Genomic DNA, 22,637 nt, shown 5'->3' with positions numbered 1-22,637 from the left:
CAACACAAACTCGGGAAGCTTTTGCGAGCACTCCGGTGTCCGGTCGAAAGGGACGCATCATTGTTCAGACCCCGAAACTCAACTCGTGGACGGCAAACTTGGATCATTTGCCTAATGTGAGGTAAGTTGAGTGCAGATAAAAAGTATGTCCCTCCTTATTCTGTATGTAATGGTAGTGTTGAGGATAGCGAGCTCTAATGTTGGACTTTGAGGTGATTGACCACTAGTGATGTGCATTCCAGTGAACTGAATCTTTAGAATCGGTTCACTCAAAAGCTTCGTTCAAAAGAATCGTTCACTGAAGCGTTTGCTACACATTTATTTATTCATTTAATGTTCTTGCCTCGTGTAGTGTACCTATTGAATTGTCCATTCATCCAGCTCGCGGTGCCTGCCTCCACCTGTCGGATCACCAGCTTCCTGACCAACAGGAGACAGCATGTGAGGCTGGAGACCATTACATCCGACACCCGGACCACCCACACTGGCACCCCCCAGGGGTACGTCCTCTCCCCACTGCTCTTCTCACTCTACACTAACGATTGCTACTCAGGCGACTCTTCTGTGAAGCTCCTGAAGTATGCAGACGACACCACTCTCATTGGACTGATCCGGGACGGTGACAAGACTGCGTACAGACAGGAGGTGGAGCAGCTGGTCCACTGGTGCAGCCAAAACCACCTGGAGCTGAACCCGCTCAAGACCTTGGAGGTGACAGTGGAGATCCTTCACCACTTTCACCCCTCACTATCCGCAGTAATACCATTCTCTCCACAGACACCTTCAAGTTCCTGGGATCCACAATCTCTCGGGACCTGAAATGGACCAGCCCCATAGACTGTCCAGAAGAAGGCCCGTTACAGAGCTCTGTACGCCAAAACCAGCAGACACAGAGACAGCGTCTTCCCCCAGGCTGTCGCTCTGATGAACTCACAGCAATCTTAAAGTCTCAGTCATTGCTGTGCAATAACATCCTGCTCTCGACGCTTTTTTGAATTGTCTGTATTATGTGTACTATGTGGACACTCTGCATCCATTGCAGCCTGGTCATCCTAGAAGAGGGATCCTCCCATCTGTGGTCTCTTAAGGTTTCTCATTTCCCCTAGTAGGAGTTTTGAGTTTTTTCTTTGCCCTCCATGTTTGAGAATATTTGTCAATTTTTGCACATGTCCTGAGTGTTGTTAGTCACCTAAATGTTGAAGAGGCTGAGATGTACCGAAGTCAAATTCCTTGTTTGGCATGCTCAAATGTATATAAAAACATAAAATATATAATAAAATAATAAAAATTCTTGAATCTTCTTGAATCTTGAATGAGGTCTACCTAATAACAGACCACTTCATTAGGGAAAAATCATGGTCAAAAATGAAAGTGAAAAGTGCCACACCCGCCCTGATTGGCTGTTTGATCTGTGAGGTCACAGCTAGCTCAGTTAGCTCCTGAGAACGTGCAAATGACCAAAATCTTTTCACGCAGGTGTGTTTAACGAGGGTAACCTGGAAAACATATTGGAACGCGGCCCTGAGGACTAGAGCTTGACACCTGTGACCTTTGACCATGATATTTCCCCAATAAAGTGGCCTGTTATTAGGTACACCTAAAAATGTCGGTGTACCTAATGGAGTGTCCGAGTGACGTCACAGATCAACCAGCCAATCAGAAAGTGCCCTCTTGGGAGCTCGTTAAACACACCTGCGTGAAAAGTTTTAGCTTCTTTCACGTTCCGCAGGAGCTAAAAGTTTTCACGCAGGTGCGCTTAACGAGGGTCACTTGGAAAACATGTTGGAACGCGGCCCCGAGGACTGGAGCTTGAAACCTGTGACCTTTGACCATGATATTTCCCTAATAAAGTGGCCTGTTATTAGGTACACTTGAAAATGGCGGTGTACCTAATGGAGTGTCTGTGTGATTCCCTCGTTAAGTGCACCTGCGTGAAAAGTTTTAGCTCCTACAGAACGTGAAAGAAGCTAAAAGTTTTCACGCAGGTGCGCTTAACGAGGGTCACTTGGAAAACATGTTGGAACGCGGCCCCGAGGACCAGAGCTTGACACCTATGACGTTTGACCATGATATTTCCCTAATAAAGTGGCCTGTGATTAGGTACACTTGAAAATGGCGGTGTACCTAATGGAGTGTCTGTGTGATTCCCTCGTTAAGTGCACCTGCGTGAAAAGTTTTAGCTCCTACAGAACGTGAAAGAAGCTAAAAGTTTTCACGCAGGTGCGCTTAACGAGGGTCACTTGGAAAACATGTTGGAACGCGGCCCCGAGGACCAGAGCTTGACACCTATGACGTTTGACCATGATATTTCCCTAATAAAGTGGCCTGTGATTAGGTACACTTGAAAATGGCGGTGTACCTAATGGAGTGTCTGTGTGATTCCCTCGTTAAGTGCACCTGCGTGAAAAGTTTTAGCTCCTGCAGAACGTGAAAGAAGCTAAAAGTTTTCACGCAGGTGCGCTTAACGAGGGTCACTTGGAAAACATGTTGGAACGCGGCCCTGAGGACTAGAGCTTGACACCTGACCTTTGACCATGATTTTTCCCTAATAAAGTGGCCTGTGATTAGGTACACTTGAAAATGGCGGTGTACCTAATGGAGTGTCCGTGTGATTCCCTCGTTAAGTGCACCTGCGTGAAAAGTTTTAGCTCCAGCAGAACATGAAAGAAGCTAAAACTTTTCACGCAGGTGCGCTTAACGAGGGTCACTTGGAAAACATGTTGGAACGCGGCCCTGAGGACTAGAGCTTGACACCTGACCTTTGACCATGATATTTCCCTAATAAAGTGGCCTGTTATTAGGTACACTTGAAAATGGCGGTGTACCTAATGGAGTGTCTGTGTGATTCCCTCGTTAAGTGCACCTGCGTGAAAAGTTTTAGCTCCTGCAGAACGTGAAAGAAGCTAAAAGTTTTCACGCAGGTGCGCTTAACGAGGGTCACTTGGAAAACATGTTGGAACGCGGCCCTGAGGACTAGAGCTTGACACCTGACCTTTGACCATGATATTTCCCTAATAAAGTGGCCTGTGATTAGGTACACTTGAAAATGGCGGTGTACCTAATGGAGTGTCCGTGTGATTCCCTCGTTAAGTGCACCTGCGTGAAAAGTTTTAGCTCCAGCAGAACGTGAAAGAAGCTAAAACTTTTCACGCAGGTGCGCTTAACGAGGGTCACTTGGAAAACATGTTGGAACGCGGCCCTGAGGACTAGAGCTTGACACCTGACCTTTGACCATGATATTTCCCTAATAAAGTGGCCTGTTATTAGGTACACTTGAAAATAGCGGTGTACCTAATGGAGTGTCCGTGTGATTCCCTCGTTAAGTGCACCTGCGTGAAAAGTTTTAGCTCCTGCAGAACGTGAAAGAAGCTAAAACTTTTCACGCAGGTGTGTTTAACGAGCTCCCAAGAGGGCGCTTTCTGATTGGCTGGTTGATGTGACGTCACTCGGACACTCCATTAGGTACACCGACATTTTTAGGTGTACCTAAACAAGTGCCACACCCGCCCTCACCCCCACTTTGTGATTGGCTGGTTGAACTGTGACGTCACACGGACACTCCATTAGGTACACCGCCATTTTCAAGTGTATCTAATCACAGGCCACTTCATTAGGGAAAAATCATAGTCAAAGCTTCACTGAAAGTGAAAAGTGCCACCTACGGTGTGGGATAAGTTACATCATTGCATGTTGGTTGAAGTCATATAAACTGAAAAAAGAACGAGTAACTTCAGGAAGTGATCCGTTCACTGAAAGGAGTCGTTCTTTTGAACGAATCGTTCACTCACGAGCCAACACTATTGACCACGACATGGCTTCCGTCAGAAAACACACTGGACATCAGGGAAACATTTCTTGGTTTAATTTGAAATGATACGCTCCAGTACAATGCCGTGCAGTCATGCAGTGAAGTTGAACAAGTATTTAGGCAAGCAAACAAAGTTATCCAGTTAGCAAGTAAGCAGCCAGCGACAAGCACAAGTACAAGCAGTTTCTGAAATATAAAGAAATAAGGATGCCGAGTTAAAAATGTAATATCTGATCATTTCAGTTTTTATTACATAGATAAAAATATGTCCCTCATTCTGTATGCAATGGTAGTTGATAATGGGTGCTTCACAATGGGATAGCAGGTTTTTTTTTTTATTGTACATGAATGCAATTGCACAAATGTAGTTACCAGCACTCAATTAATGGCGTCTTGCATGTTTTTCAGGGTTGAAGAGGAATTCCTAACCCAGTCAAGACTCAAGCAGCACGCAAACGTTGACGTGTCAAGATCATTTGACCAGGAGGGGGCAGTGTTTCGCTGTGGTTGGTTTTGGGTGTACGCCGGCCGGAAAAGGTTGCCTTGAAATGGGGGTAGATGCTTGGGGATCTGATCTTGGACTTGCCTGTTCTTGCTTAAGAGGTGGTCTGTTGTTGAGGTTGTGGCTTCTCTGTATCCAGAGCAGCTTCTTTCTGTGTTTGGATGGCAATTGAAAGCCGGGCTGTGCAGTGTTGGCTTTGAGGCGGGACTTGTCGCATTTTCATCTGCGCTCAACTTACCTCACATTAGACAAATGATCCAAGTTTGCTGTCCACGAGTTGAGTTTAGGGGTCCGAAAAATGATGCGTCCCTTTCGACCGGACACCGAAGAAATTCATGCTCGCAAAAGCTTCCCAAGTTTGTGTTGGTCATGTATCAACCGGCAGGGAGGAATTTATTATGGCTAGCTTTTTATTAATTTCTTTATTTATTGGTGCTCAAACCTCAAACGCTACTGCGTCTGCCAAGGGCGAAAATCCTGCAACAAGCAAAATAACATCGTGAGAAACGGCAATAAACGCCAAACATTTACTTGCGTGCTCATTTACCTGAGTAGGTCCCACGCGGTCGGTCGCACCTGTGCACTGCTGCACTTGATGAATCTGCGCAGGGCCTGACGTGAGGTCCACCATTCCAAGTCAACCTTTTTCTGCGCATGCTCGCTGGAAGCCATAGAAATTTTTTTGGGTGGATATAAAACAAAATGTAAAACACTTCGAAATCGCGCATACGTTTGTGAATCTCAAAATCACATCAAAATTACGCATCTGTTTGAGACAATGCACCAAATGTGCAAACGCGCGTGGGGTGAAAGTGTGCGAAAGCTGCAGAATTTGAACGGCGCGTGTTACGTCATCTACGTACCGCCATGTTGGATATGCCTCAACGAATACGGCGACGACCGGTGCTATTTTTTTTAAGGCAGTTGGGCTGCTTAAATTGAATTTTAAACTTCAATAGAGTGATTCTAAAGTAAAATCTCGTGCTCGGGCTTCCAGTCGATGGCAGCTATTACTCACCTATTGCACTAATTTGCGGCACCTGCGCCAGGTACTGCGCACGCGCAGATGATCTCTTCTGGACGGCAATCACATTGGGACAAAAATCTAGGTGACTACAAAAGACAAGTAAAAGTTTGTGATTTGGAATTAATGTTAAATGTAATAGCATAGAAGATGCTAGTTCGATATTTACAATCGAAAAGACATTGTTTTTCGGGACACGAAAAGTGTACGTGACCGTTGATCCGCAAACGTCCATCCAAAAATTCACAAGCAAAATTAAATTTTTGCAAATGCTCACACGAGATTAACAAATTGTAAATGTCACATATTTGTCAATCTCAAAAACACATGCCAAAAATGAATATATATGTGTAAATTATTCTGACAATTCTCTCCCATGCATCAATGTTGCTGCTTCTGCAAATTTTCATTCTGCGTGTGATAGATCAATTCTTCCCAACAATGAAGTTTGCTTAAAATTCCTTCAAGGAGTGCAAAATAGACCCCCCCCCCCCCCCCCCTAGTCCCGCCTTCCTCAGCCAGTCAGAACCAAGAACCACAACCATCCTCCTCCTTCAAGTAGCAACATGAAGTAGTCTGAAGTAAAGGATTTTTAAAACACTTTTAAAGGGCAATGGCGGACACGAAAAACGTTTCTCAGGTTATTTCTCAAATTTTTGAAGAGGCGCCAACGGCCAGGAAGAAGCTGATTGAGAACCAGAGCAACCTGCAACAAGTTGCAGACTACTGCGAAAACAACTACCTGCAGGTGACAAATGAGCTTTTACCATCCACTCAAACATGCAGGACACTTCATTAGGTACACACAAGATAGGTCTTTCACAAATTACATAATGATGCTTGATGCTTCGTTTTGGGCCAGACTGTCAATCCATTAAGTACATGGAACATTATGTAGTGTATAAATAAAACGATGGCATTGCAAAGTAATTGGAGTACTCTTTGAGGTGTTTGTAATGAAATTCTGCAGGCAGATGAGCCAACAAAGGCTCTTGAGGAGGCCAAAGCTTTGACCACGCAGGCGTTGGCAAGCGTCACCTATCAAATCAACAGCGTGGCCACTTTGCTGCTCCGACTTCTCGACTCTCAGGCCATTCAGGTCAAGAACATGGAGTCCTCAGTTAATCTCATGACACTGGTAAGAAGCGCCGTTAGTCATGGAAACATCATTTCCAGTGCCTGCTTTCCACCAGTCCTACTCAAAGTACAGTGTTTTTCCCCGCCTTTGGTCCAGGCTGCTTCCATCCACTACGAGAAAGTAGCCAGGAGAGAAATCAGCATCTTCACTACATCCAACAAAAACACACATGCCGCTCTTGTGGCTCCGCCCACTTCGGGAAGGGAACTGGAGAGAGGCTATTCACGACTCCCCATATCATACTCTTGCTTGGACACCACTGGACACAGTTTCCAGGTAACCTTAAGGGTCACATGTCGAGTGTCATATGTTGCCTGTAAGGCGGAACATCCTCTGGTGACCCCCTCACAGGTCTCTCAAGAGCCCCCCAGAAGCAGGACAGGGACTACTGACAGCATGCAGAGCAATGCAGATGCCCCCATGTATGTCAACAAATATATTTTTTTAATGCATGTGCCACGGTTGAATACAATACAATGAATACATTTCTGTGTTTGTTTAGATCCAACCAAGGCATCGCTGTGCCTCTGCCATCAGTCCCCACCTTGCCTGCTGAAGCTAACCTCACTGATGACCTCCCCCCACCTCCTCCCCAAGCTACAATTGACGCCGGTTCGTCTGCTCCTCCACCCCCTCCTCCTCCTCCTCCTACCAGTTTGGACAGCGGACTGCCCCCTCCACCTTCTTTGACCTCACCAACATGTCTGCCACCACCACCACCACCACCACCACCACCACCACCAAGCAACCTCTGCTCACCGGACTCACTTCCCCCTCCACCTCCTCCAGTTGCAGGAGCTTTTTCTCTTCCTCCTCCATCTGTGGCGGGAGCTGCCACTCTTCCTCCTCCTCCTCCACCACCACCGCCCACTGCCACTTCTAGTATTTTGCCCCCACCTCCTCCCCCTCTGCTACATTAACTTTTTTTTTTTAATAGCGTTTGTTCGTGGATGAGCTGTCACCAGTTCCAGCTGAACCGATTGCCAGCCAATGGCAGGGCAATAATTGTTTGAAAGTTTTACAATATACAGTATGACAATGTACAGGTCTTGTCATAGACTTGTTCTATAGAGCAGCAGCAGAGATATCTTCAACATGTTTCAACACTGGCCCCATGACATTCCAAAGCGACAAGTTCAAACGGATTCCTCACTTTCTCCTTCATTGGCTCATTCCTTCCTTCCCTATTAGGTCTCTGTTAGAATCGTTTCTACTCAGCAAGTCCTTAAAAAAACTGTGATGACAAGTGACAGTGATAATATACTTATTAAATGCTTATCTCAGCAAGTCATGATTACTTTTTACATGCCGTGCAGGGGCTGAGCCTAAAGGCAATTGGTCATTATAATGCAATCACGATTCGGTAATTTAGGAGCATATTTTCATTATGTGTACTTGGCCCAGGAATGAAAGCTGATTATAAGCTTTTATTTGCCAAAGGGTATTGATTTACTATCCTTTTTTGTGGTTGTACTTTTTAATCAAAAATGCACTCTAGGCATAGGTCATGTGAACAAGTGTAAATAGCTAGCTACGTGTGATTTTTACACACATAGGAGAAAATAATACATCACAAGGATATCCTGCTACATAATTTTATAAATGGATAATTTCTCTAGCAAAATAAATTGCAACAAATCTTATTTCCAGAGCAAAAATACGATATTGAGTTTGCCATCAATGCCTCTGATGTCATCACCTATACTGCTCACAACCACTAGAGGGCGTGTTTTAATGGCATCTAGCACATTTACTACTACTGCAGTGTCTTAGGCCAGGATTATACAGTCATGCAGTTGAGTCAATGCACCTTAGTGGCATCAAACAGTATGATGAGCATTTCTTTTTTCCTTTTGTTAAAGTGGGACAGTTACACATTCATTGAGCAACATAAACTTCTGACATCCACCCAGGATATGTCCTAAACAGGAAGTCCTGCGGCTTTAAATGAGACAATAACGCTATAAAAACCTGTCTTATGCTTGGAACACATTAACATTACCTTTTTGGAGCCACGCACAGAACAAAAACATTTTAGGTTATGTGAAAACTTCCTCGATAAGGTAAGACTCAATATATGCAATGTATATATTTCTCAAATATATTTTGTTTCAATTTGGTTTCAAGTTTTTCATAGAGTTATAAAAACTCAGTAGATACTGAAAGGCTCAATGAGCTACCAATTTATAGGATGAAGGTCCAAAGAGTATGTTGCTCATTTCTGTTACAAACACATTTCCAATGGTACACCCATCTTAGTGTTTTTGAATATAATTGTCAGTGTAAAGCCCGCAGGGTCATTGTGGGGTCACAAAAATATGATCTGTTCTAAGTTTGTTTGCATAAAAGGAGGCGTGACACAATGTTGGGACATTGAATAACCTGCAAGGCTGTGTAGTGTTTACATTTTTTGCAGCACGCTTGATTTATTTTGTTATGTAAAGTTAACATTGCAAAGAAAATGGACACTTTATCATTTTATTGGCTTTGCTGCGCAAATGTTCATTCGCATTGCGGTTTTGATATGCGCAACTAATACACAATCCAATTTATATTAATTTTTTTGGTTTTGTTTTCAACAGTGTGCGGGACCATGACCATTGTGAATATATTTCAATATGTGTAAGTAGCCGCCGTGACGAATAACACAGCAGTGTCTTGAGATACGAGTGTGCCAACTTAGTACAAGTTTTACGAGATGTTAGTTGCCAATTAGATCATTTAAAAAAAAAATGTATGAGCAAAAATTTGAGATGCGAGCGCCATATGGTGGCAGCGAATGCAACACTCTCCCAACTGAACTTGATTTTTAAACTAATGAGTAGCGTTTATGTGACGGTGTTGCAATGCTTTAACGAACAAAGTTTTTAACATAAAATAAAGTAATACTCACATACATATATTCTTGCTCTTCTTTTCGATTCATTTCACTGGGGGGGGGACAATTTCAGAGTGTTTCAAGTTAGGAGCTTGGTCATATAATGAATTCAACTCGTACCTCAAGACAGTGCAGAACACAAAAGTAATCACATGATCCAAGTAGACCAGAACTTGTTCCCAGATTCCCGAGCTTGGTGGTGTGCATCGCCGTGGTGCTGCTCTGCTTCTACTTGCACGCCAGGAAGAAGAGAGCGGTGTATGACATCACCGTGGCGAGCGCTCAGGAGGACAGCGGCGTCTCCATCCAAGCCATTTCGCGAACAGAAGCTCAGGAGGGGACGGCGAGAGATTACGAGAGACTCCCACCGCGCTACAGCACCATTGATTTTCCGCCACCTTACTCACTGGTGGGTAAACCTTAAATGAACAACTTTGGACGAGGGATTTTATTTGTGAAGAATGAGAGTGTTGAACTCACCAGTGTCGGTCTCCTCGTCTGCTGCCGCGATGGTTTCAAAAAGCACTCCTGGTGCTTGATAAGCATCTGTAACATATAACTTATCAGATTGCACATGGATTTCATTTTGGACTAGCCTATGCTTGAGCCACAAATTAATAAGCTGTTAAATTGTCAAGAATTCTTGAGCGGTTTATATATTGTTGAAATTTCTTTCAGTTTGACCCCAAACTGACAAACGTTTGGCCAGGGGGCCCGCCTCCCGCCTACGAGATGTATCCCATCACGCTGCCTCTGGCTCCTCATCACTGGAGGACCCCCTCGACCAGCACTTGCGCACGCCCACCAACGTTTCTATGACCAATAGATTTTTGTTACTGTGCATCAAAGTTTAAATGTAAAAAGCTACACCGACACTTGTCTGAGTGATGGTATAGTTTTTATTACACTACTTAAAATAAATATGAAGACATTGCCAGTATTGGTGGAACAAGTATTTAAATATTCAGTAAATCCTTGGCTTTTTAAAACAATGTTAAGGCAAAATATGTACTGGACTGCTTGTATGTGACAAATCAGCTCAGATTGAAATTTGTAATGTTTGTCTTCAAATTCATTTGTCTACTTTCTGCTTCTCTCATGTTTACTTGCTTTGCAATTCTCAGTAAACCAAACAGGTTGTGGTCAATATTGGCTAGTTTGTTGATATTGATAACTGTCGCATTGTGTCAATAGGTTTCTATTGCTGTCTATTTTCCAGATGAGTGACGAAATACAAATAGAGCACATTTCTTAACAAATACAATCATACTAGTATATGGTGCTAGGGTGGGAAAATACATGGAATTTCATACAAATATCACATTTGGTATGTTACCGTCTGTCTTGTAACAATTCAATGTAAACATGACACTACGTTAGGTATTTGAAATTTGGAAGGCTAAAAGATTTCGACCCATGACTGACCTACCTAAAATACATGACTCTTTACAAGAACTGGCCATTCCACTACATTTTCTTGGTCAACTACTAGTAACAATCAATACTGATTAAATGTTCATTTTAAAATATTTGTAATGCCAATCTTTGAATGTTCTGAACTCCTGCGCAAAGGTAACGTCCTATCGCTTCTTGCCGTTGTTGACGGAACCAACTGCGCCCCTGCTGGCTACAGTCAAGTAGTACGCTCCAATTTGCCCCAGATGCATCAAGATGTGTTGAGCGTATTTCAGATTGTTTTTTTTTTTTTTGCCTCCCTATAGGACAGAACAAATTGTGGGGGTAATCGCCAACAAGTCCCACATCATGGAGCAAATTATGTCCCGCCACATTTCTTAGCAAGTTGGCGCTTAGCACACACCCACTCACACGACCGTGCTAAAAACCGAAAGCCAACTCTAAAACCGCTTCAATATCGACAGAATGATGACAAATTAAGTACAACACCAAGTCGGTCCAAAGAAACCACTTCACATTTCTGCCCCCCTGAATGAGGGTGGGGGAGGCGTCAACGGGAATGGTCCGCCGTTCTACTGCTGTGCACTGAAACTCAAAAGACCCAGCTGACAGGCACCCACTGTTGCTCGTTTGAGAGTTTTTCCATGGCGGAGCGTAGACTTCGGAACGTGGCTTCTAGGCTGTCGTTGACGATGCAGAGGTCAAAGTAATGTCCGTAAGCCCTCTTGGTGCGCTCGCTCTCATCCACCGTCCTCTTGAGCTCCGAGTCCTGAAGGGAGCACATCAAAAGGGGGATGCGTATAGGCCGTTTGGTTGTCTTGAGTTTTACATTGGCACTCACCGTTAACTGTTTCGTGACCACTCCTGACTCGATCGCCGACCTGTTCATGGCCTTGAGGACCTCAAAATCGGGAGCCTCGATGAACACCACGTAGGGCAGGAACTCAGACGTCCGTAGGATTTTGAGAGCCTTGGAGAAAATCGTGATTACTGCTGTAGTCAAAGAGTTCACGTTATCCTGAAAAGTAACTTTCGTGCATGATACCACCTACCTGGGGGTTGACATCCAGGATGCAGATCTTTCCCGTTTCCGTCACCTCGTGTATGGAGTTGATTTTCGTACCGTACAAGTTGCCGTCGTATTCGCCGTGCTCCAGGAAACGGCCGTTTTTGATGTCGCACTCCATTTCGCTGCGTGTCATGAAGGAATACATCTGACCGTCTCTCTCGTCAACCTTTGGTTTTCGGCTGGTGACTGGAGACACAAAAGTCAACTCGAGAGATGAAACATCATGATCAGGACATGCAGTTGAGTACGTTATTGCACATTTGCACTCACATGGGATGGTGGTGCCGTACCGCTGAGGATCGAGCACCAGCAGCTTGTTCTTGAGACTGCGACGCCCGACGCCCTGCGCACCAATCAGAACCAGCGTCTTCCTTCTGAAAGGGGGCACCTTGGCGACCTCCTCATAGATCCGCAGCTCGTGACGATCAAATTCTTTCAAAGATTAATAATTGTAATTAACACGCAGCCCAGTCCAAAACCCTTTTGTGTTGGGATTTCAAGTACCTGCGTTCTTGGTGGTTAAATACATCATCTTTTTCTTCTTCTTGCCACCCATTCCAGCACACAAAGGTCCTGTGAGAAACCAAAACAGATTGCTTGTTTCTGCCAGCTCGTTCCATAAAGTGTCAGCTGTTATAAGATCAGATGTTATATGCATATATGACCACTAGATGTCGCTGCACAAACGCTCTGTACGTGTCCTTTTGTGTTAGCTAGTTAGATCCAGGGAATGATGTCCTTTGTGTTTACAGCTTTCCTTCCCCCACTGGAAAGACATCGGCAATATTTTGAATTTGTTGGTTTTACATCAAGAATGGACAACGATATGTCCTTTCCTGGTTCTGAGAGCTCTTAGAGTATGTCAGTGGCTGTTCTCCAAAAAGTGATGGGCTATTCTGTGACTCACCGCACAGCTTGGCTTTTTCTCTGTTGACGACTGCAACATTTTTAAACAAGACTGGGCAAGGTTTGTGCTCAAGGGCCACATTTGAATTTGAAAATGAACAGATGGGCCAGGTCGTTCGTTATTTGAAAGGTGTATATAACATATTTTATTTTTAAGCAATAAAATGATAAAATTCCAGCCAATTTTTATTTGTGAAAAGATGCACACCGTTCGTCAATGCAAAATCCTAGCTCTGCGGATTTTAATAACCGCCATCTTTAAGTCCTGCTGGTGCTCATTACCAGAATTCGGGGCGCTCGCAGGCAGACTGGAGAGGTGACAGCGCGGGTGAAAAATGCACGCATGTCGTCGAGTGGAACAGATGTTGTCTTTGTTCCCTGTGTGTTTATGCAGCAAGGGGTCAAATCTGCATAATTGAAAAGCGTTCGCTCTGTTGTTTGGGCGCCGCCGAGAGGAGGCGTGTCGTCTCGGCCGTACCTGAGGTAACGAGCTCCAGATCTCGTTTCACAAACGCTTTCCTCTTCTCCTCGAGGAGCTGACTCGGAATCAAACCGGCGCTCCCTCCCTGGATGTGGCAGGCCTGAGAAAAGACACGAGTTGAGAGCAACAAACGGGGCCCCCTGTCGTGTCGCATGTGTGGGAGGCTGTACCGACCTGCCACCAGTTCAGGTCTTCCTGATTGAAAATCTGCAGAATGTCTCCGCTGCAGAATCTCAGTCCAGCCTCTTTACATGGAATCAGGGTATCGTGCGACGGGTCGTAGTCAAAGTGACATTTGACAAAAGCCTGGAAAGACATATGGGATGATCTACAAAGGAGTTTAAAACAAACAGGCACATACTTTGCATACTGTTTAATTAATTCCGCGCATGACTGAGCGTTATTGAATTTGGCAGAAGAACAATCAAATCTACTCTCCGTCACAGTTTAAGGCTGATAAGCGCAACGTTCAATGATAGGACACCAACAGAGAGAAACAAGGAGAGAGGCGCCAGAGAACTCCAGCCAGAGCGAGCCAAAACGCATCGCCATGGAAACCATTCCCTCCCCTTTCTGCACTTGACGCCTTTTCTAATACTCCAGTAATGTATGATCATTATTAAAAAAAAAAAGAAAAAAAAAAAAAGAAAGAAAAACCACACACACAAACTATATTGGTGGAGGTTCGGCTCGGGACAAAAAGATGCTTTTTAAGCAGAGCGCTGATGTTTATTGGCTGACCAGACACAATTGGCAGCCACTTTCCTCTTCGCTGAAAAATGCTAATATTAAAACGCTGGCTGCATATTTGATCACATGGGAGTAAATGTCAGACAACGAGTACAACGCCAAGCGAATTGGATAACTGTCGGTTTCGTAAACTGCAATTTCTGGGCCATTAAAAGGTCACTTTGCGTTTGGTTAAGTGACAAAAAAAATACAATTCAGATATCAGAACATCACACTCCAGAATTAGATTTTGTGAGGCTAATCAAATAAATGCCTAACTCATTTTCCATCCCTCCCAAGAAATGTCCCACCTAAGATTCCAACCAATAGTCTGGACCGACCTGTCTGGGTGTGTGTGGCTCCTGATAGCTGGGCAGGATCTTCAGGACCACGCTGCCGCTCGCCTCCTTCAGCATCTCCTGCAGGACTTTGGGGTCGTTGCCCACCTCCTTGCCGTTCACCTCCTTGATGATGTCCCCCACGTGGAGCAGACCTTGCTGGTCGATCATGCCGCCGTGGAGGATTCTGGCGATCACCAGCTCGCCGCTCTCCACGCGGAAGGTCACTCCCTTTGCACGCAAGTGTTTTGTACTGAGCAAAATGCAATTGCGTCAGAAAATCCAGTGCAGGTTTCTCATCCACTCACCAGGTGCTCGCCAGCCACCTTGCGGATGCCCACCATCCTCACGGCGTCAGGCGGCACCGGTTGGTTGTTAAGGGCTGCGTCCATGAAAGTACAAGGGCTGGGAGGCGGAGTCTCGTAGTTTTTAGAGGCCACGGAGTCATGAGTCTCCAGGAGCGACTTTTAAGGCGGCGAGGGATGACAGAAAATGTTGATGGCTCCAACACTATCTCCAAATCAATCAGCACGGTGACATTTCCTTTCCACACCTGAAAGTGAGGCTCCTTCAGGATGCGGACCAGCTCGTCGGCTGCCTGGCTCCTGTGCGCCAGTGGGCTGAGCTCCTTGAGGATGTCCTGGACCAGCTCCACGTTGTTCTCCCTCACCGCCTCCAGCTTGGGCTCCTCAAAGTGCTCGTGAGCCTTGGCACGGATGAGGAGAAAGCAGATGGCATCCACACATTTGTCATGACATTATTGACACAGGATAGCTCTCATGTTGCGCTTCTGATGACTCCAATCACTGATCTGATTCTGTACCCGGTTAGATTGCTTGATTCTATCAAGAGCGCCGGGCAATCAATGCAATTCACCATCGCACACAGAATCACTTTTTCCCCCCCTCCATCTGGCTTCCTCGCTCGGCACGCAACAGTGTTTATGGATTTACCAGTGATGTCAAAAGTGTCTGTATCAATCAACGAGCCGCTTTCACTCACGGCATGCCTGAGCAGATTAGCCTCTTTCGGTTAATCGCTAAATTTCCTCCAAGGTGCTACTACGCTGCTAAGCCTTTAATGGCCCATTTTAACTGGAGTGTAGAAATAAACAGTCATCATTACTGACAAAGAAGACTTCTCATAAACAAACATGTAGTACCAAAATGCATCTAACTTCCTGGCAACTATGATTTGGCTCTCACCACTGGGCTCTCCATGATGCCTTTGAGGAAGATGAGGTCCAGGTCGTTGGCAGTTGTCGAGCTGATGCTGTCACTCAGCGTGTCCAAAGCCTGATGCATGACTGCAAACAAGACCCAAAGAAGAAAAGAACTCATTCCCGCTCCAAATGATTCAAACAGTTTGGGGTCCTTTCAGTGTAAACGCATAATGGTATAATTCCCAATGAAATGAATTTACAGCTACACAGTCGAGACAAATATTGTTTACTGAGCCTGTCACCTCAAAGCGCTACATTTGCATACAACTAGAAAATATCGACTGGAAGGAAAATTCAGAATCCGTGTACAAGAAAATATTACAGAGCGATTCTACCCGGCGCAATTCCCAACAGAGGAAATGAGGAGACTGACACTTTATTCGACGAAGAGCGATTTCCACTGTGAGCTTGAGTGATTACAAGCACGTGAACAATCCCCACTTCTCTTCCGTAGCGCAGCTTAAGCTGCCTCTCAAAGTCGGAATAAGGACACAAGTCACATCTTGGCTCTGTCTCCAAACGAGACACAAGCCAGGCGGGCAATAACAGTGACGGAAGCTGACGACCTTGATCGTTCATCATTACACAGCGCTTCCTTTCATTTCAAAGTGAATTAAGTTACTAATTGCACGAGGCTTCTGCAGCGAAGTCTTTTTCTTTGTGCTTGGCCTCCTCCGACAAGAGTTCTGCTCCATATTGCCAGATTTGCACCTGGCAGAACACATCAGAGCGCCAGACTCCGTTTAAAAGTCTCTTTAATCACATCAGCCTCTTTCTCATCACCCTTTTTGTGTGACGCTCTCTGCTACACCCAACAAACGTGACAACGTAAATCACTTTTTACCAATACCCAATTTAAACATCTTCTATCAGCTCAGCGATTGAGAAGTAAATTCACCAATAAACGCATGATTCATAAACACCCTCGAAGGAAGGATCGCTAATAATAATGATGATAAAACAGCGTGATGTCCTCTGGCATCACTCAGAAATTACAAGCAAGGCAAATTAAAGGGAGCCGTTGTGCCCTCCGAGAAGGGCTACAATTAAAGCCGATGTCACGGAGGAAGCTAAACGTTATTGTTTGTGCAGGAGGGGAAGACCGTGAACCTCTTACAAAGCATTTAGTGAAGGTTGCCTTGTTGCTATGGCGCGCCGTGAAGGGACTCCGAGAGGTGCGCAGGGCTGATTCTCAAGGGGGCCTCGCAGCCACGATGGGGTGTCATTCGAACTGACAAGATAACGTGATTAATAACTCAGCTTTAGCTTCTTTGAGATGGATGTCTAAGAGAGAGGCCGTAACATTTCATTGTGGTTTGAGTCACCGGATGAGTCATTTCGGACTTAATGAGGTGTTGAGACTTTCCATGCTGACGCCAATCGGTCGGGAGCTGAAATACAAAGGAATTACAAGTGGAGGCCTTCAAAAGTTATTGATGGCCATTCTGAGGTAATTCAATTATAATAAGTTAGTTCCCAAACTTACAAAATAGCAAAAAAATTTGAGGCGACTGGAAACATTTAAAGGAGGACTGGCTGACTCCAAAATTAGCTATACGCTAACTCAAGGTCAGCCACATCTGCCATTAAAGCTGCCCGACACTACAACGCGGCCACAAATGTCACGGTAAAAATTTCATCCCCACCAACGCGTAACGCAATCAACTTTTTTGTTACAAGCCTGTCCGGTTTTGTGTGCAGCTCGAGCGCTATAATATATTGCCCTGCGGACAATGTGGGCGAAATAATTGTAAGTGTCAGCACATTATCACGTAGACTGAGCCCGAGCCCATTTCAATTGTCCTATTCTCAAGAGAGCCCGCAACGATCTCTGATGGGCCAAACCAACAAAGTGAAAGCAAAGCGAGCGGCCCGAGTTACACCCTGAGAATTGTATGATTTCAAACAGATGTAAACAATGTGACCTGGAGTCTGATTACAGCATGATGGCATATGAATGAGCTCATTGCCCATGGTGAATATACGGACTCAGACGCTCCCGCCGCCCCTCGTGAAAACCGGATTCATTATGGCTGTCCCTGCTGTCAAGTCACATTACAATTGACAGGCTTTGTCGCAAGCCAGCACCCAGTGTGGCACATGCACTTTCAACAATGTAACTTCATGCGTATTTAAATGGACGCCGTGAGCCGTGACACCACCTAACTTCATCTGGCAAGCACGTTCGTGCCTTTAACAATTTACGGCAACCCATACCTGGGTCACGCGAGCCAATTTATGGATGCATAAATAACACAGGGGATATTCATGTGCGGTATGAAACAATATGCAGTATTAATGAACTTTGTCAATTAGGAATGGCGTGTCTTTGGAACTCCAATGTAGTTCAACATTTCGATTTTTGAAATGACCGATGATCTCAATCCAGCCGCACAGTTGAAACGGTCCTTGGAGGAGAGGTCAGAGAACTTTCCGCAAGCACACGCTAACTTTCTGTCTCGACACAATCGATGCAATGCAACCACCCCCGACTCCGTTCTTGCCATCTTTCTGCATCCACGGCCGCCCTTGTACTTTTGCTCCTCCCGTGCATGCCAATGCCGCCCTGGGGCCTATTCTGTCGCGACTTGTCATCGTCACCGAAGATGTGCCAACAGACTCCCCGGTTATTGACTTAACCGTGATGTTAACGGCTTTGCTGCATTTATATCATGTACCTGTGCTAATTAAGTCCATCCAGGTCATCCTGATGAACATGTCGCAAAGTAGACAACTGTGGTCTTACCTTCTTCCCCAAGCTTCATCTCCAGGCCCTCCAACGAGAAGGCCGAGCCCCCCTCCTCAAGGGAGAGTCTTCCAAACAGACTGCCAGCCATAGTGACCAACACCTCACTAGACCGCGCCGACACGCGCACATACACTCACGGCAAGACGCCCAATACTGTGTGTGAGGCTGCGCTCCTCCTCCTCCTCCTCCTGCCAAACGGCTCCTGGCTCTTTTTCCTCCCTCTCCACCTGCTCTTGACGTGAAAGTGTGTGAGCTACGCACGCCTGACTGAACGTCCTCTTCTCCGCATGAATGAATGCGGACGACAGGCTTGTGTGCAGGAGTAGACCGGAGAGAGAGAGCGAGCGAATGACACGTAAAAGGGGAGCGGGCAAGAAAATAGAAAGTGTGATGCTTACTCGGGGAGGAGGAGGAGGGGGGCTGGGCAATTTTCCTGGAGGCTTCCCTGTGGGGGTTAGCTGGGCAGAAGAGTAGCACTGAGCTGGCTTGTGAAGAATCATAAATGAGCAATAAACAAACAGGGCAGACGTCAACGCTAATCGTGAGCCTTGCCGACGTGCGGCGAGAATAAAGACAATTGTCTTTGTGCCAGAGGGAAGGAATTTAAGTGAAGGCGGAGAATAGGTGACCGTTTCTCCATTTCTCTCTTCAAGTCTGTTTGAGAAAAAAAAAGCTTTGTGAAATATAAAAAAAAGTACTTACTCTGGCTTGTTTTGTAATGCCAAACTGAGCCCTTGGCTCGAGGACAACTCACACATTTTATGCGGCTCCCTCTGAACCTGACTGCTTTGTGTGAATACTTAAGAGCAAAACAATACACAGAGTACTCAGTAACATTAGAATGCGGATAGAATGGATTTTTTTGTTTTCTAATACTACAGGATAAGCGGCAGGGAGAATTGATGGGTGGCGCCATGTTTTTGCGGTTCAACAAACTAGAATCAGATGTCTCTCAGCCTACCTGTGACGTAGATTGCATCAGAAAAATCCTCCTTGAGGCATGACTAATTTAAGACGGGATTTGAAGCGAACTATTCGCCAGTTCATTAAGTCACATTAGAACTGGTGAGATGAAATGTGTGGGATTAGCTCCAAAGCTTTCACTATCACTTGGGCTCTTTTGACGTCTTCGTCGCTCCTCAAGGCACTCAACGTGATAGGTACCGCTGCGGTGTCAAGATCTTCTCCGACGGTGACCGTTATATCTCAAGTATAATTTTAGTCTTGTGCCAAATTGCAGTTATAGCGAGCGGATGTTGACAAAGCCACTTACCGGTATCAGAAAAAGTCGTTGCCACGGGCATTTTAGGACGTCTTCCTTGTGTCCTCCGCCAAAGTTGCTAGGTGACCTGCAAAAGCAAACAGACATTAGAGGGGAAAAACTCCAGACAAAACTGAAGTATTGATTAGCAAATGATTGCAACATCTCCGGCAGGAAGGCACTTTTGCAGAAAATAATTTCCTCCCATCACAGAGGGCCCAACTATCGTGTTTTCAATCTGCCTAAACAAGCTTCCCACCCACATTAACTGCAATCCAACTCACTTAGGAACTATTAATAGACGTCCCTGCAGTTAGTGCCTTTGTGTCCGTGGGGGGAATATTACGAACAGATGGAAAGATTGAACAAGCGGGTGAGTGAGCAGGCCAGCCAACGTTTGGCTTAGAGAGGATCTGTTGATTCTAATTGATCCATTTAACATCAGGCACCATGAGAACCAAAACCGGGAGTTCCAAAACTAGATCGTCAGGTGACCTGGTAATGTAGGAATGTAAACAGAGAATAATCAATAGTCACGTGATTGGGGGAAAAAAAAAAAGACTGCTAGTAGTGGCAATATGTCGAGTGGGCGGGTCGGATACGAGGAGAGTGGGTTTCAATAACAGGGATGAAGAAAGTGCACAGCTGTTGAACTGGAGATGCCGGCAGGAGAAGATGCTAATTTTTGGTTGCTATGACAACATATCGCAATGGTAAAAGCAGTGCTACGGCAGCCCCAGCAATGTCACTGTAGGGTCACACTTGCGTACATATCTGAACCTCAGATTAAAATTTAAAATGATTGTGCGCACTGAATCGCACAACAAGGAATACAGTTCGACAGATGCGTTTACACTACAAGTATTGATTAACATTATCACATGCTTAAAGAGCTTTGGGGGGAAAATAATCAATATGGATTTGCTCTTTAATGCCACATGAGCCTTCCTTCCACCCGAGGGATGTTGTGTTTGCGCAGGGAAATGCGGAGCTTGGATTTCAGCAGAAATTGTGGAACTTGAAACATGGTTGGGGCTATGAATTCTTTTTTTTTTTTTTTTTAATGCCCTCATTTTAGCATTATGGTAAAATGAATTGGATTGTGATTGATTGCTCTTTGTTGGTGACACATTTTGGCTTGTATTTGTTTTATGACCTTTGCAGGTTTCCATACAACAACCACCTAAAGGCGGCAGCAGGTAAACACGCAACACACATGCACAAAAGCAGCGGCCAAACAAGACTTAATCCACATATGGAGCTTGGCGTCAGGCCTAAAAATAACCCCGTGCTCCCACAGGTTCAACTCCTCTCATTACTTTACAGGGAAAACTGCCGTATCCAAGACAACTGTGACCGGCTCCTCACTACCCCCCCCCTCCCTGTGCATTGCCATGGCAACAGGGGAAATGGCGTAAAATAATGACGGAATTAAAACTGATGCTATTTAAAGATGTGACTAGCTTAATTAGAGTTGATCAGATTTACAGTACATGGCATATTCGCATAGCAGCCACAAAAAGCTCAAATATCAAGAATTCTACATTTATGTGGGAAATTAAAAACTAAATAATGAACCAGATAAACACAAAGCATCACCACACATAAAGTAACCGCCATAGAATATGAGGAGCTAATAAAAAATGAAAGTCATGTATACTGAATAGCACCATCTGGCTCAAGGAAACAAGTTGAGAATCCCCCCAGGAGAATTTTTTTTGTATTCACCAACCACGACTAATGCCCCCATGACAGACCATCCATTAGTTGCTGAGATGTTTTGGTGTGTGTGAGCGTATGGGGCGTTTGAATAATTTTAGCATTTTCTAAAAGTAAACGTGCTATTTTTAACTGCGGATAGAACGTAAATAAGAGATGATTCAGTCAGAAGGAGGTTCAAGCGATGCTGACGACTGTTATGAATAACACCAAAACATGGCGCTATAAAAAGGTACCTCTATGATTAAATCGAATATATTTAAATCTTGCGGTGGGAATCTGAGGTCAAGAACACACTTTTTAAGTACTGCATTAAGAATACACACGAGTCATGGAAAATTGTAACATTGCACTCAAGAGATTTCAGAGCCAATTTGACTTAAAACCTCAAACAAATATCTTTAGTACCGGCTCTTTAAAATGAAATGTATGTGATATATGTTGAATATAGAATCATTTTTGTGCTTTTTTTAAACATTGAATACAACTCAGATCATATGGTTGCACAAGTGCGCACACCCTCTTATAACTGAGACCTGTGTTCAGGATTAACCCATCATTCAAACTCATATGACTCAGTTTAAGGATGACCACTTATGAATTCGGTTTTCGTCGACGCCAATGTTTGCAATGGGGGTCCAAAACAACTGTGCACGTGCCCTGCAGGCGCGCATGCGCACACTCCAGCGTTTTTAAAAATACTTTGGATATTCAAATATCGACGTTTACAGCTGAAAAAAACCGTAATAATGTAAAATACGACTAAACTGCCAATGTTGTAATTGGATAATGAATACTGTACTTCACGGTAAAGGCGACACATGACGTCACTGGACAGGTGCAATGAGGCAGTTATGCTCACACAATACATAATTATTATTTATTACGGCCACTATTTAGCCTGTTTAAAAGCATTGGGCGGAATCCCTGTAGCTATTTGTGCGTTCCTGTGGACTTACAGGTTCGGTAAAACACAATTACTGAGAGAGAGAAAAAAAAGAAAGACAAAAAAAAAAAAAAAAAAAAAAAAAAGACAAAAACGCAATGATAACAAATTGGCCGTTTTTGTGTTCGACGTTCCTTCCATGGAAGGGACTTGCCCGCTCACCTTGATCCCGGAGTCGCGTTCCTGAGAGCGGCTTGTGAATGCCACTCGGCTCGGTGCAGCTGGTGTCGGCGGCAGGTCTTGGTTAATCCTCGCAGTTACTTCCAGACGTCAACCGCAACCCACACAGCGCGCTTGCCTTAAGACGAAGAAAAACACTTATTTGACCTTTGAATCGTACCGTTTCTTCGATCTTGTTCAATAAGGTTTGCAGATGGAGAATAAACGTGACGGTGCAGTACAACAATACACACACATATGCGAGTCGACAATGGATCGGAACCTCCTGTCA

The 22,637-nt window shown here is 44.8% G+C and overlaps 2 protein-coding genes across 3 annotated transcripts; one reads left to right on the top strand and one right to left on the bottom strand.

The window, feature by feature from the left end:
• The first annotated feature begins 5,852 nt into the window (after positions 1-5,852).
• On the top strand, positions 5,853-7,967 carry abi3b (ABI family, member 3b). Its single transcript, XM_037277529.1, has 5 exons — positions 5,853-6,082; positions 6,305-6,472; positions 6,569-6,748; positions 6,824-6,894; positions 6,975-7,967. Exons 1-5 carry the CDS (start codon positions 5,948-5,950, stop codon positions 7,390-7,392), a joined length of 972 nt encoding a protein of 323 aa, XP_037133424.1. The 5' UTR covers positions 5,853-5,947; the 3' UTR covers positions 7,393-7,967.
• Positions 7,968-10,231: 2,264 nt separating this feature from the next.
• On the bottom strand, positions 10,232-22,637 carry mpp2b (membrane protein, palmitoylated 2b (MAGUK p55 subfamily member 2)). Of its 2 annotated transcripts, XM_037277528.1 has the most exons (13): positions 22,349-22,637; positions 19,534-19,609; positions 15,495-15,595; positions 14,843-14,995; positions 14,598-14,753; positions 14,293-14,520; positions 13,397-13,528; positions 13,220-13,322; positions 12,340-12,408; positions 12,106-12,267; positions 11,819-12,021; positions 11,608-11,736; positions 10,232-11,535 (listed from the first exon to the last, which is right to left on the bottom strand). In XM_037277528.1, exons 2-13 carry the CDS (start codon positions 19,562-19,564, stop codon positions 11,359-11,361), a joined length of 1,644 nt encoding a protein of 547 aa, XP_037133423.1. In that variant the 5' UTR covers positions 19,565-19,609; positions 22,349-22,637; the 3' UTR covers positions 10,232-11,358. The 2 variants fall into 2 exon arrangements, with proteins under 2 accessions (XP_037133423.1, XP_037133422.1); XM_037277527.1 differs by lacking the exons at positions 19,534-19,609; positions 22,349-22,637 and adding an exon at positions 18,258-18,582.

Source organism: Syngnathus acus, chromosome 19 (genome assembly GCF_901709675.1).
Source record: "Syngnathus acus chromosome 19, fSynAcu1.2, whole genome shotgun sequence".
Classification (NCBI taxonomy): domain Eukaryota; kingdom Metazoa; phylum Chordata; class Actinopteri; order Syngnathiformes; family Syngnathidae; genus Syngnathus; species Syngnathus acus.
Note: the sequence above shows the minus strand (reverse complement) of the source record. Positions and strands in the feature narration are given on the sequence as shown.